General features: G+C 37.3%; 1 protein-coding gene across 2 annotated transcripts in view; it reads right to left on the bottom strand.

The window, feature by feature from the left end:
• LOC122329057 overlaps positions 1-14,314 on the bottom strand; it is a 46,517-nt gene that overhangs the window by 11,801 nt on the left and 20,402 nt on the right. Inside the window, exons 2-5 of one of the 2 annotated variants that reach the window (XM_043225262.1) lie at positions 9,237-9,405; positions 3,267-3,321; positions 3,091-3,178; positions 947-1,482 (exon numbers count right to left, since the gene is read on the bottom strand). In XM_043225262.1, coding sequence (XP_043081197.1) covers positions 947-1,482; positions 3,091-3,178; positions 3,267-3,321; positions 9,237-9,340 — 783 coding nt within the window. In that variant the 5' untranslated portion in view covers positions 9,341-9,405. The remainder of the gene's footprint in view (positions 1-946; positions 1,483-3,090; positions 3,179-3,266; positions 3,322-9,236; positions 9,406-14,314) is intronic. The other variant, XM_043225263.1, reaches the window with a different exon arrangement.

Below are 14,314 nucleotides of genomic sequence, written 5' to 3'. Positions count from 1 at the left end.
TATGCAAGAACTCTGAACTGCTAAAGATCGGTCCTCATCTAACAGCCCCATCTTTAGCAATGCCGACTTCTTGAATCAGTTTTTCTTAAGAAAATGAAAGTTGTGCAAAATATACCATGATGATGCTGGAATGTAGTTGCACACTTAGCTGTTTTGAGTGCACTACTATGTGGTTGTTAGAGTGTTCCACAAGACTGATATGGTGTAGCTACGCAGTTATTAAGTTGTTCTGAGGTTTAAGTGAGTTACGGATGTTGCTTGGATCCTCTGGATAGTTGCTAGGTGTTGCTATGCAGTTGCTATGTTGTTCTGAGGTTTAAGTGAATTATGGATAGCTGGGGTGTTCTGGATGGTTGCTAGGGTGTTGCTATGCAGTTGCCAGAAAAGTTGTTTCAAAAGACTTTTCATTGCATCGGTTCAGACATTGTGCCAGAAATATATTACAATTATTTAGAATAATGTTTGTGATAGGCTGTTAAAATGATAGGATGTTAAAAAAAAATTTAAGAAATAATAATGCAATATTTCTTCCACCTTTTAATTCGAATAGTAAATCCCCTTTATTTACCAAAAAATTAAATGTGTTTAAATTTTATTAAAATTTAAGTTTGGGTGAGACTTGCTTACCGTTTTTCATGCTGTTTGTGGAAAAACGCAATTTTAAATAATTAAAGAATGGCATTGATTTTCTACATTTAATTTTTGTTTGACTTCATTAATGTTTAATGTTTTTGTGTTTGTGTTTTGTTTTGGTACCAGAACCGTGGATGTTTTCAGTGGTATCGGCACCGACTACAGAAATGCCTAGGATGTTGTAGACGGTTACTTGTAATAATCTACATTATATGACCTACTGTTCTCCATACTTTAAAGACGTCTGTGAGATTTTGCCACTGGTTTTTCATGCCTATTCTGAACCTGTGCGGCCGATCTGTGTCATGTTCACCTTTGGGAAATTGGGTAGGTGAAACGGTTCCACTGTTTTCCTAGGCAAAGTGCTGCTGGAGGACTCGCTGCTGGACACGCTCTGGTGCTCCCTTTCTCCATCCTCCGCCACCTCCTCCCTCCTGCCGCGCTCCAGCTTCTTCACCTTCCGTATGGAGGCGTACTCTGCCGTCACTTCGTCTTGACTCACGCCGTTCACGCCTCCTCTGCTTCCACCCCGGCCGTTCCCGTCGGCCGTCGGGCTGTGGGCACGGCGCTGAGCGGGCGTGTTCGTTGACATCGGGGCGGAGGGCGGGGCAGCTTTGTCGGGCCCCGCCCCTTTGATGCCTACGCTCTCGTACAGGCCGTCATCTGGCGGGTGGGACGTTGGAGAGAAGCGGCGGCAGACCTCGGAGTAGGTGTGCTCGCGCTCCTCGTGGTCGTTTTTGTTGGCAGCACGAGGCAGCTGGCGGGCCGAGCTGGGACGGAGGTCAGAATTGGAGCGGCGGGTGTGCAGGAGAAGAAGATCCATGCTGGCCGGCCGGCTCTTAGGGGCGCCTGTCAATCAGAATAATACAGATTGATAGGAGAGAGGATTAAGATTGATGTTTGGAGCGATAATGAATGAATACATAGTACAAAGAGTAAATAAAATCCAAAGTGTCATTAAAAATGTCACATTTGACACTACTGCAGGCAAACACAAGAGGGCAGACCATTACTATTCGATTAACCTGTGTTTTGCCCACGCTTTCACACTTTTAAATATGTTTAAACCTGCTTACAGACAGTACAATGAATTCAAAGTCCACATGAAGCAACACTGGCAACAAGAAAAATCTAAAATTTTGTTTGTATCAGATGATGCTACCAAATCTAAAAATACCTTCTTTTTTTCAAATTAGGCATTTACCTTTCAAGTTTAGCCTAGCCTATTTCGCAGGCTAATTCTTTAGCTGGCTAGCTTAGCATAACAAGTACGGACCTCATTTAACTTTTGATATCATTTTGAAAAGTTCATTTTTTAGAACGAAACATTCTAGAAATACAGTTTATGGAAGATTCTCGTCGCTTTGTTAATATTTGATATTCGCTCTGAGAGAAAACATTCTTAGAAAGTCTTTGTGATGTTTTTACTTGATGAATGAAAGAAAATATACTGATTATCAACATTCTCAGAGCTTGTGCTTGTTCTCAATCTTGAGAGAAAATGTTTTTAGGATAAATATTCAAATAAACGCGAACATTTTGGTTAGAAAGAAAACGCGCAGAACACTAAGAAACTTCTTGTAATCGTTAAAGAACATTCTAATCATGGCAAGAAAACTGAACATTTAAAAATTCTAAAAACAAATGTTCAAATGTATATCTTGGGTCAAAATAAAGTTAGCAGAATGTTTTGTAAGAACATTCTAATCACGGGAAGAAAACTGAACATTTGAATGTTCTTAGAATATTATAAACTAATGTTCAAATAACGTTATCTGTTGGCTGAAATGAAAGCTATTGGAACGCTATAAGAATAATTTGAGGAAACCAAGTAACATTATAATCACAAAACGAACACTGGACATGTCAAAATGAGTAAAATATTTGAAAATAAACATACAAACAAGTATAAGCGACAGTAAAGTTAGCAAGAAATGTTTTTGCCACCTTTAAACAGCGTTATAGTCATGACAAGAAAACTAGGCATATAAATGTTTTAGAAACATTTCGAAACAATGTCACCACAACATTCTTTATAACCTCAAAAGTCTTGAAATGTGTGATAACATCAACACAAAAAGTAGTTTTTTTAATCACTTGGAATAGCGTAGACGGATGATTCAAGGACGTTACCACCAGAATGATACGAACCGGCAATCGTTATCTTTCTTAAAGTGCATTCTGTGTTTTGCGCACTAAATAAAGCTGAGTCTCCGTAAATCTGGATTTGAAGGATTATAAGCCAATGTACACAAGGCTTTGGCATGTGTGTGTTCTGTGTGTCATCCTCAGCCTCGCAGATCACACGTCTGTGGCGGTGAGAACGTGAGCTAGTAAACACATCACCATGACAGGTCTCTGGAGACGTCAGCCTTCGCGCACTTGTGCGTATGTGCGCTAAATGAGTCTCGCGTACGTATGTCATAAAGAGCAGCTACATCTGTCTGTCTCTCTCACCGTTGGCGTTGCAGGGCAGCCTGTGCATGTCGTGCAGGCGGGTGTCAGATTTACTCATTGAGTTCAGCTTGGACTGGCGCAGAGCGGCCTGAAATACAAAACATTATGTCCAGAATTACAACGCGCGTGTATGCGTGCATACATATTGTACTTTTTCTTTTTTTTTTTGCACTCACCGTTTCCTTTTTCTGAGCCCCTCCGTTGGTGTGGCCATGTTTGCTTTTGTTTTTTCTGTAGATAAAAGGAGAGCGTTCTTTGTAAGGAAGAGATCGGATACAGAGAACATGCAAATAAAGTATTTAATGACTGGAACATGGAAGGTTCTGTAAGTAAACTGGAGTATTAGCACTCTGGCAGAGTCTGGTGCTGCCTACCTAGATAGTATTTTAAGGCAACGTAGGTGACATTTCCACACAACAGTGATGACAGGCAGTAAAGATGCCTACTAAGGTGCCTTGATGAGTATTGAATGGAAAAGTTCTTTTAAGTTCAAGAGCAAGATGATTACAAATAGTATCTCTCAAGTATCTCTCATTTAACAATGTTGTTTAATACAACTGTGTTTGCTTTTAATGTTTGTGCTAGATTATCACACTTAATAAACCATTTTAAAACTATATTTATATTATATTATTTTATTATATTATATAATTATATTATATTATTTATTATATCATTTTTCTGCAGACATGGTTCCAATTTTTCCTTGTTCATTTTTACTATAAGCCTAAAAATATAAAAAACTTAAATAGTAGTTTCTATAACGATTCTATTTTAATAATTTGATAAAATCATTAATGTCATTTTATTTTATATAATTGTGTAATTGTTTGTATCATACTTTAAAGGTTTGGGTTCAGAGAGATTTGCATTTATTATTATTTTTTTTTTTTTAAATATACTTTATTTAGCAAGAATATATTAAAATGATCAAAAGTGACAGTAAAGTGGCATTAAAAGTGACAGTTTTATTTCAAATAGATTTTGTTCATTTGAAATTTCTTTAAATCAAAGAATCATTAAATATTGTGTCATGGTTTCCACAAAAATATTACACAATAAGAAGAAATGTTTCTTGCACAGCAGCAAAAGCAAATCAGCATATTAGATTGATTTCTGAAGGATCATGATAACGATGTTGAAAAGTAACGTTTCTTTAAGGATTATGGGTAGTGTAGTTCTTCACCTTGAAATCAGCGTTTAAACATGAATGTATAAAAATATATATATTATATATATGTGGTTGTTCATAAGAGATTATTTAAGAGAAAAACAAGGAAAACAGTGGACAGCGACTACGAGTAAGAAGCTCAAGTACGCAGCACACATATGAGATTACATTCTGTTTAGAGCGCAGCCTCATAAAGCTGCAGCCCTTAGACACTAGACATGCAGCTCCCTGGGTTTTGTACCAGAGCTATTGTGCAATGTTGAATAGGACAGGAAGTAAAATTCCACTACAGCGAGTGTTTGTAATGGCTCTCTGTGGGATTGCCAGGGTCTGGTTTCATCTAGGGACGGACTGTGAAATCATGAGGGACGAGACGTGTTGCAGGTGTACCGGAGGAAGAGAGAGCCAGAGGATGGATAGGTAACCCTGACGATCCCTCCTCCCTCGCTTTTCTTCTCCTCTCATTCCCTACACACACCTGGTGTGACATCAATTATAGCTTCTCTCTTTCTCCGCCAATCCAACAGCCTGTGAAATGCACACATTTTTTCAAGCACACCTCTTTTTTGTTCCTCTCACTCTCACCCCATTTTTAACATCCGCAGCATCTCTCACACCCGGGCGAATCTGTGAAACAGAGGATTTTCTCTTCTCTCCATCTCTCTCTCCTTTACTCCCTAGACTAGATGAAGGCGGCTTATATGGATGAATTGGTAACATGGGATTTAAGTACAACCGCAATACCGGAAACGTTGGGATAAATGTTTTTAAATTTGAATGAAATGAAACCTAAAAGACTTTCAAATCACACGAGCCAATATTTTATTCACAACAGAACACAGAGAACGTAAAGAGAGGGTTTTTACGCTTTTATCCACTAAATCAGTTCATTTCGAATTTGATGCCTGATGCAGGTCTCGAAAAAGCTGGCTCTGAAAAGAGTCACCTGGGAGAACATCTAGCAACTAACTAAGTTAACTGACATCAGGTCTGTAACGTGGCTAGCTATAAAAGGGACGTCTTAAAGATTGCTCCTGAAATCGGGGTTGTGCAATAACGTGATGACAGTGTCTGTGGTTAGTTTGTTGTTGTGAAGGGTGTATGGCTCTGGTCCTCTGTGAAGGTCAGAAAGGGACGGAGGGACACGCGTGCACCTGGGTATTAGTGACCCCGCGTCTACACACATGACTCGCAGAATGCACTGCAAAACCTCACACAGCACAATAACAGCTGAGCGAGCAAACACCGAGCTTTAGCATAGCCGTATGTTTTAAGGAATATTCTAGATTTAGTGCTAATTACAATAATCCACGAGTAATCCACACGACTCCAGTCTATCGGTTAATATCTGGTGAAATGAAAAGCTGTGCGTTTGTAAGAAACAAATCAATCGTTGAGACATTTTTAACTCTCGTCTGTTTATGACACTCTAAATTTTGATGTAACCAAATATGTTTAATGGCTTAAAGGTTAGTTTTAAAGTTTAAAACTAAAATGCCTCAATGATGGAAGCAGCTTTTAACTGACGAGATGTTAATGGATTTCTTGTGGATTACTGTGATGTTTTTATCAGCTGTTTGGACTCTTTCTGACGGCACCCATTCACTGCAGTGGTGATCAAGTGATGTGATGCTACATATACATTACGTTGAAGAAACAAACTCATCTGCATCTTGAGTTCTTTTTTAGCAAATATTCATTTTCCTAAAGTTAGTAAGTTGTTGTTTTTTTCTCCACGTGCACTCTTAAAAATAAAGGCGCTTCATGATGCCATAGAAGAGCCACTTCATCTGAATAACCTTTCTATTTCGCAAAAGGTTCTTTGTGGCGAACGAAGGTTCTTCAAACTATAAAAAGTTTCTGAAGAGATGGCTCTTTAAAAGAAGGTTTTTTGAGGCGCTGGGTAAAATGTGACTATCCCGAGGGTTGTGTTAAACCTTTAACTCAAACTGCTGGGTCAAAACAACCCAATGTTTTTTTAGAGTGCAGTCATCATCCAAAGTCTTTAATTTAGAGCTGCGAGTTGCAAGAACAGCTTACATTTCCAAAAACCTGCAGAACTCAAACAAGAAAAAGTGCATAGATCTGCTCAGACCCTGACGCGGCGCTAAGCACTTTTCCTCGTCAAAGCCTGTTTTTACAAATAAGAGCGTTGGAGTAGATTTAAGCGTACGCACCTGCTAAGATCAGACATGTTCACACACACTTTATAAATGAGGCCAATATGTCTTGTGGCTATACTGCCAAAACAGTAAGTGTTTTAATGTTTACACATGTGCCCCATTCACTTGCATTGTGCCTCATTAAAAAGGAAAACCAATTAAATTTTGTAGTAATAAACATTATATCACAAAAACTGGAAAGTGAACGTGTACTGAACCTATAGAAAGTCTCATCCAGTCAAATCTTCTGAACAAGTTTCATTTTAGTATTAATATGCTATTATAGTATATTTGGAATTAATATTTTCATTACCTTTTTATTTACATAAGTTTTATTTCAGTCAACAAATTAAGAGTTTATTTGGAAAAACAGATTTAATATTTAAAAATAATGATGTTATCATATTTTATTGCGGGGTTTTTTTGTGTTTGCTTTTTAAAAATTTTAATTTTTGAGAATTGAGAATTCTTTGAGTATTGTTTTAAAACTCTGTTATCTCTATTTTGCAAATGGAAATGTAGAAAAGTTTTCTAAAAGATCTTTCCATTCACCACAGCTCACAAATCTCTTTTGCGTTTCCAACCTGGCATTCAGTGCAAACACGCAGTTTAAGCTTTGGCTGCATTTAAAATAGCGGCATAAAAATTCTCCTTTCATGTTCCACAGAAGTCGTGCTTGTTTAGAATACGTGAGCACATTTTCATTTTCTGCGATGGAAATGAGACGGAACATTTTAATTCTGAAACAGGGGTTTTACTCAATCATAATTTGTGTATCTCAGAACAATGAGCTCAGTGTGTGGTTTCCATTAGGCATCTGGTGACTTTGCAGCAACGCCAACCTTCTCCCCGAGCACTAAATATCAGTCGTATTTACTGTGTTTTTACCATTAGAGTGGCAATAAAGCACAGAAACACTCCGTTTCTATACAGCAATCTTGTAAAAGGTTCAGAGCGAGCTGTTTTGCAGTACAGCAAAAACATGACTTTGTGGTGAGTATGCAACAAACGAGTATAGTCCCTATTCATCTTTTCTGTGAAACGTTACGTAAAACAGAAATAGAACATGCCTGAGAGTATGTGAAACTGATTTGTTGGAGGGTTTCGTTCCTTGTAATATCTCTAAGCAAAAGTCTTTGTCACAAATGAGCATCCGACGCAGAGCTTAACTTAAGGCATTTCCCAGCGAAACGGCTCCAACAGAGGGCACGCAATCTGCTGAAGGAGTGATATTAGCATTCATCAAGTCGCTCCGCAGCAGGGAAGGAGAGATGGAGACAGAGGGAGAGATAGAACTACAGAAAAAGAGGAGGAGGTGCCCTGACACGAGGGTGGGGAGGAAGAGTTTTGAAGAAGCTGACGCATTCTTTGGGCACATGGGAGGGGCGCGTCTCTACAAAGACTTTTATTAGCAAACGTAAAAACATCGGGAACAAAGCGTTAGATGTTTGTGGAATCAACCCTTCTGGTTCCTTAACGATTTCAGTTAACGATTCTTTTGACATCAGTTTTAATAACATCGGATCAGACGTGGAGAGATCATTTCAGATGACAGAGTATAGATTCAGATTAAAGATGAACTCATCTAAATGAAAGTTATGCAAAAGGTTTTTGATGTAACGTTATTAAGCAATAATAATTCAACTTAAGAAAATTCTGCATAATTATAGCAATCCAATAATTAGGAAAGCTCATGCGCCTTATGAACAATGTACTGTTATGGTCATAAATTAATATAAACCTTAAAAAAAATGCAAAAAAATTACAATAAAATAAAATAAATAAATACACATATATACACACACACACACACACACACACACACACACATATATATATATATATATATATATATATATATATATACACATACACACACACATATATATATACATACACATACACACATATACATATATACATATATATACACACATATATATATATATATATATATATATATATATATATATATATATATATATATATATATATATTAGTGCTATCAAATGAATATTTGCAATTAATTTAACAAAATAAGATTTTTATATGTTATATATGATATAAATTCTATGTATATATATGTGTGTGTGTGTATTCATGTATACATAAAAATATACACAGTAGGCTACACTCAGATATATTATGCAAGTAAAAACATTTCATTTGAATGTGATTAATTAAATAATTGTTTGACAGCATTAATACGTGTGTGTGTGTGTGTATATATATATATATATATATATATATATATATATATATATATATATATATATATATTATTAATTAATATAACTTAATTAATAACTTATGCTTAATTAATGATTATTTGCTACACTGTAAGAAGGACACTTTAAAACAGTGCAACTTTTTTTCTTGTAATATTGCAGGTAAAATAGGAACATAAACACTTTTTTTTAAATATATGGAATATGATAAATAACTGTTTTTTAGCCCCAGTATTATAGACCATAAGGTGTTTGCAGTCGTGTGTATGTTCTCTGGTATATTATATGGTTTATGAGGACGCAAATGTGTACAATGGCATGGGTATTACAATGTAAACACAGTTTATGAGGTCCCACAGACCAAAAGCTTTAAACGTACTAAAAAGTGTTTATGGACATCAAAAATGGCTCAGGTTTAGGTGTAAGGTTAGGATAAGGGTATAGAAAATACAGTATAAAAACATTTCTCCTAAGAAATTCTGAAGAGTTCCTGTAAACCAGATGTATGTATGTATGTGTGTGTGTGTGTGTGTGTGTGTGTGTGTGTGTGTGTGTGTGTGTGTGTGTGTGTGTGTGTTTTCTTACCTCTGACACCCCACACACACCAGGACGATAAGGATGGTGACCACAAAAGCAGAGGCGGCGGCAATGGCCCCCAGAATCAGCACCTTGGGGAGATCTGAAATCATTCCACTGAGCTGTAGACACACACACACACACACACAGGTCCTGCCGTACGGCTCGTCCGGGGCACCTACACACACACACACACACACACACACTCAAGATCAGATCAGAAGCTACGACCAGGACCACAGCACACAGAACTGATTTAATAACACAGAAAAGTGCACATAAATGAACAAGCTAATACATATAGACTTATAATCATTTTTAAGCTACTTGCCAGAAGACCAATACAGAGTGACTGAAATAATTAAAAACGGTTAAAGCATATCAAGATGTTCCGTGTCAATATTTAAAGAAAACCTTTTGAGCATGAAACTTATTTTTGAACATATTAGACTGGCAACCAAAATGAATGAATATTGTTTTCTCACATAATACGAAAATTCACATTTACAATAAATATTAGACTGGTTTTGTTGCTTTACCCCATGTGGCTCAAGCGATTTGACCAATATACCTACAGCAAGAAGAAAAGTGAGCTTAAGAAAGAACTATGTTTTAAAACCAGTAACCAGAGATTGGTTTTAAGTAGCCTACCTCTGCCAGTTGCTTTAATGCTAGCTAAAGTGTCTCAAATCAGCTGTCAGATTGCTTGCACACATGAGTGACAGTCATGGCTGGCGTTTAATCTCTCCCTGTGTACAGTAATGCATGGGATTAAATCTGAAGTTTAATATTTCTGCTGAGGCATATCTGTAGGGGAAATATGAAGACTAGCTACAAGCAAAGCTAAGCTAACGTGTACAAGTACAAGTTGCTCTTGTACGGAGACACGCACTAATACCATGTTTTTGAACATCTATGATTTGGGATTCTTTGAAGTACCCTGAAAATACCACGGTACATGAACACTCAGTAATATGGTATATAAGTACCTAATCAGACACTACTAGCTTTCAGCAACAAGCAACTTGTTGATTTGACAAGATCGCAGAAAATCATAATATATGAGGGTCAAAGACTACATTTCTGTGTCTTAAAAATACATTTACAAAAGCAATTATTTATATACATAGAGCATATCAGAAAATTAACCATGGTTTTACTATAGTGAGGTAACCATGTTTTTTGTATAACCACGTTTATAGTTAATTTGTGCTTAGCATGATTTAACTACAATAACCATGTTTTTCTGTATAGTAAACCATGGTTCATTTCTGTAGGGCATTTAAAGTGTCTACTTTAATGTTTCAAATAGCTGTTGTGAATTTTTTTCATTCTTAGAATATTTTTCCCCCTGTGAAAAAAAATGATTGTATTGAACAAAAATAATGTATTAAACTTTTATTGTTTTGCTATAAACTCCGTTTTGTCTTTGGCCCATGACCCAGTAAAATTTTCTGGGTTATTTTAAAATAATAAAAATATTTTATAAGCATCTTATAAGTACATAAACATAAAGTGCAAAATGTTCAGTCAGATTTCAGTGAAATTTCACAGTGGGCGGGGCTGTCCTACATTACAACGTAGTCATATTTGTTTTTACACACACACATATATATATATATGGCCCTGACATTTTTCATCATTAAAAATGGCAGCTTGGCATACGAAGAAATCCATCATACATCACAGGCTAAAGAGAGCGGTGTTGATGTTTGGTATGAAGCTAGCTGGACTCATTCCTCTCCTTTACACACGGGATCAAATATCAATTTTTCAAGATGGCCCGAGCTTTCCCCTCTAAACACACACACGAAACACAAAATGACACACATGCAGCAAGAGGAGAAATGTGGCCAAAGCTCAGGATTAGACCGAGAAACAGAGAGAGAGAGAGAGAGAGAGAGAGAGAGAGAGAGAGAGAGAGAGAGAGAGAGAGAGAGAGAGAGAGAGAGAGAGTGCAAGGGAGAGAGGGATATGACAAAAGAGCGACTCGGGAAAGGAGGTCATGGAAACCCAAAAGCGTTCACCATTTTTATGATTGTGGGCGTGAATCACACGTGTGTGTGTGTGTGCGTGTGCGTGTGTGTGTGTGGATAGTTGCTAAAACAATAATCGTGTGAGATAAACACAGTTTTGGCGTTCTCAATGATATTATAGCATCCTTCTACCACCCCAGAATAATTCAAAAGCATCCTCCCTCCCTCTCTCTGCTCCGCCTGATGCCGTTGTCAGCACATTTCCCAAACATTCGGTCGGGATGGACCGAGGAGAATCTGCAGCTAAACGCTGTAAGAACAGAAAAGAGCAGAGCGCTGATAGGTGCAGAAGCCCGACAGACAGTATCAAGCTTCGGACGAGTCTTTAAACAGGGCAAGTATTTGTTGTTCAGTGCTTCCCCATGGGAAGGTTTCTCTAGCAACAATTCGTACGTCTCTGTTGTTCCCACCTCTCACCATAGCAGCGCTGATGAACATATACACACACACACACACACTTTAATCTGGGAGCGTGTGTGATTAAGCTCGCATAGCTTTGCTCGGAGGAAATGGCAAGTTTGCAGTGTGTAGCAGGGCTATGTGCATTTTCTCTGAATTACCACAGAAGAAAAAGCTTTATTTGTGCTTCAACCTGCACTTTCAGCGCATTAAATACGTCATCTATAGAAATATAACCACAAAAATAGGTCGACGACCTTATTTAGATGGAAATCGACTACAATGTTTCTAGATGACAAAAGTCTCCATTACTGTAAATGCACTTTGTTTCTGAGACACACTGCTAAATAAAGCAGGCACCGCCATCGCGTGCAGCCGGCCTAGTCCTTTAAGGTGAACGCGATCTAAATCCCATCATACCGATATATGCACACGCTCACCGCTGCATCGTTGTAATCACATTTGGAGGTAGACGAGCCGTTCCTTCCCTGCTCAAACCTGACCTCCCCTCATCCTCTAATGGCCCGTGAAACGACCCAAAGCTTCTTTCAACTCAGGATTACCTGCTACGAATTACCTAATTGTGGCCAGGAAGTCACAAACCGAATGTGATGGGTTTGTCCCAATCCACGTGTAACCAATAGAGTGCACACAGTTTAGTTTTTTTTTTAAGGAAATATTCAGGCAAATAACCAGGACCGGTGCAGAAGTCTGTTCGTCTTCATTATTAGCTGTGTTAAAGTCAGCATCAGAAAAAAATAGCAGTGCTCTGATAATCGCATACACATTTGTATCTGGCCGATATGATTGAACCTGTTGCTATGTGTGTGATGCTAAAAATTAAATCTTGCTATTTTGATACCAGCACGTGTTATTCAGTGCAGTTCGGTATGAAATGAAGCAGACACGAGGATGAATGAGATATGTAACCAATAAAAATATAAGTGCTGTCAAACGATTAAATCGCATTCAAAATAAACGTTTTTGTTCACATAATAAATGTATGTGTATTGTGTAATTATCTATCATCATGTATATATAAATACACACATACAGTATGTTTTAAAAATATTTACATGTATATGCATTTCTTTTATATATTTTAAATAAAATAAAAAAAATCAGTACATGCAGTAATGTTATTATACATTGATATGTACAAATGTCTGTTTTTATTATAAATGTTAAAAAGAAAAATGTGATCAAAGGCTAATTTTTTGCCATCAATACTCCAGTCTTCAGTGTCACATGATCCTTCAGAAAACATTGTGAGGCATTTATTTATATTATCAATATTAAAAACATTTGTGCTGCTTAATGTTTGGTGTGGAAAGCGCAATACATGGTTTCTTGATTTTTTTGACAAATAGATAGTCCAATCAGCTTTTTTGACAAAAACATTGTAACAATTATAAAAGGTCTTTACTGTCGCTCTCCAATTTATTGCGTTCTTGCAAACATTTATTTTAATGTTTCGTTCAAAAGAAAAAGAATGAATGAATGCATATGTGTTCAAAACAAGTGCTTTTAAACTGTAGTTGGTTGTAGAATTTAATGTATGCTGTGCATTCAAGGCATTAAAACAGATTCAAGACAAGAGATGTCCGTTTCAGTAATTCATGTACAGTACATACAGTATTATTGTGAGAATGCCTGACAATTTTTGTCCTTATTAGAGAAACGGTATTAGCTTAGAAACATGCTAACACGGGTTTAGAATCAGAACATTACTGATCATAACAAAAAGCATGCTTTTTCAGCACTGCCACGCACTTCCCCTATAGAGCGTTAGCATAAACTTCAGTTTTTCCTCTGGCGGTTCAGAAAACATTTCAACAATTAGAAACAACATTAGTCACATCCTTCCATAGGAGCGCTTGCACACTAGCAGAGCAGCTGCCATCGAGATGAATGCCCACGATAACAGATAAACCCCACCTAAAGTAGTGTTTATGTAACGTTATAAATTCTTACAAATCGACTAACATTTAATATACGCTCTCATGCATTCTCTCAGAACAACATTTTTTGGAATGACCAAAAAAATGACCAATTTATAAGCATTTTATGATGTAGCTAATGCGTATGACTTTGTTGAAATGTTAAAATAACTTTTAAATAGCATTCTATAAACAAAAGGATGTTTCAACACACATGCAGTCTGCTGAAAACTCTACAATTTCAATCAAATGCATGCTTATTTCACTGCTTATAAGACATACAGTATGCCTCGAATGATCGTTTATATAAGTACACTACTTCTGCGACAATTGTTGTGAGAACAGATCTGACAGCAGCATCGGTTGCCCCCTCCATCATAGTTAAAGTTTATGACTCGCCCAACTCGAAAACGTATTTTTCAAAATGATTTCCAAATTTTCCAGCGGTAAATATGGCATGTTACCCGGGATTGTATTTGGCCTCTATAAACAGTCAAGCATCAAATTAGTTTCCGTTACAGAGCCTGTGTGTTTGCAGTCTTTTAGCTGCTACATGAAACGCTCCACGGTGTCACGGAGCTCTTTCCGTCTCTCTTTCTACTTCAAAGCGCCTGTTGTTTTGGGGGGATTCGGTGCGGAATCACGTGCCGCTCGTCACATGCACTCGACGCCCTGCTAATATGACAGCTAAACTCCATCTGCGGCCATCACA

Source organism: Puntigrus tetrazona, chromosome 23 (genome assembly GCF_018831695.1).
Source record: "Puntigrus tetrazona isolate hp1 chromosome 23, ASM1883169v1, whole genome shotgun sequence".
NCBI classification, from domain to species: domain Eukaryota; kingdom Metazoa; phylum Chordata; class Actinopteri; order Cypriniformes; family Cyprinidae; genus Puntigrus; species Puntigrus tetrazona.
This window is presented reverse-complemented; position numbering and strand designations above follow the sequence as displayed.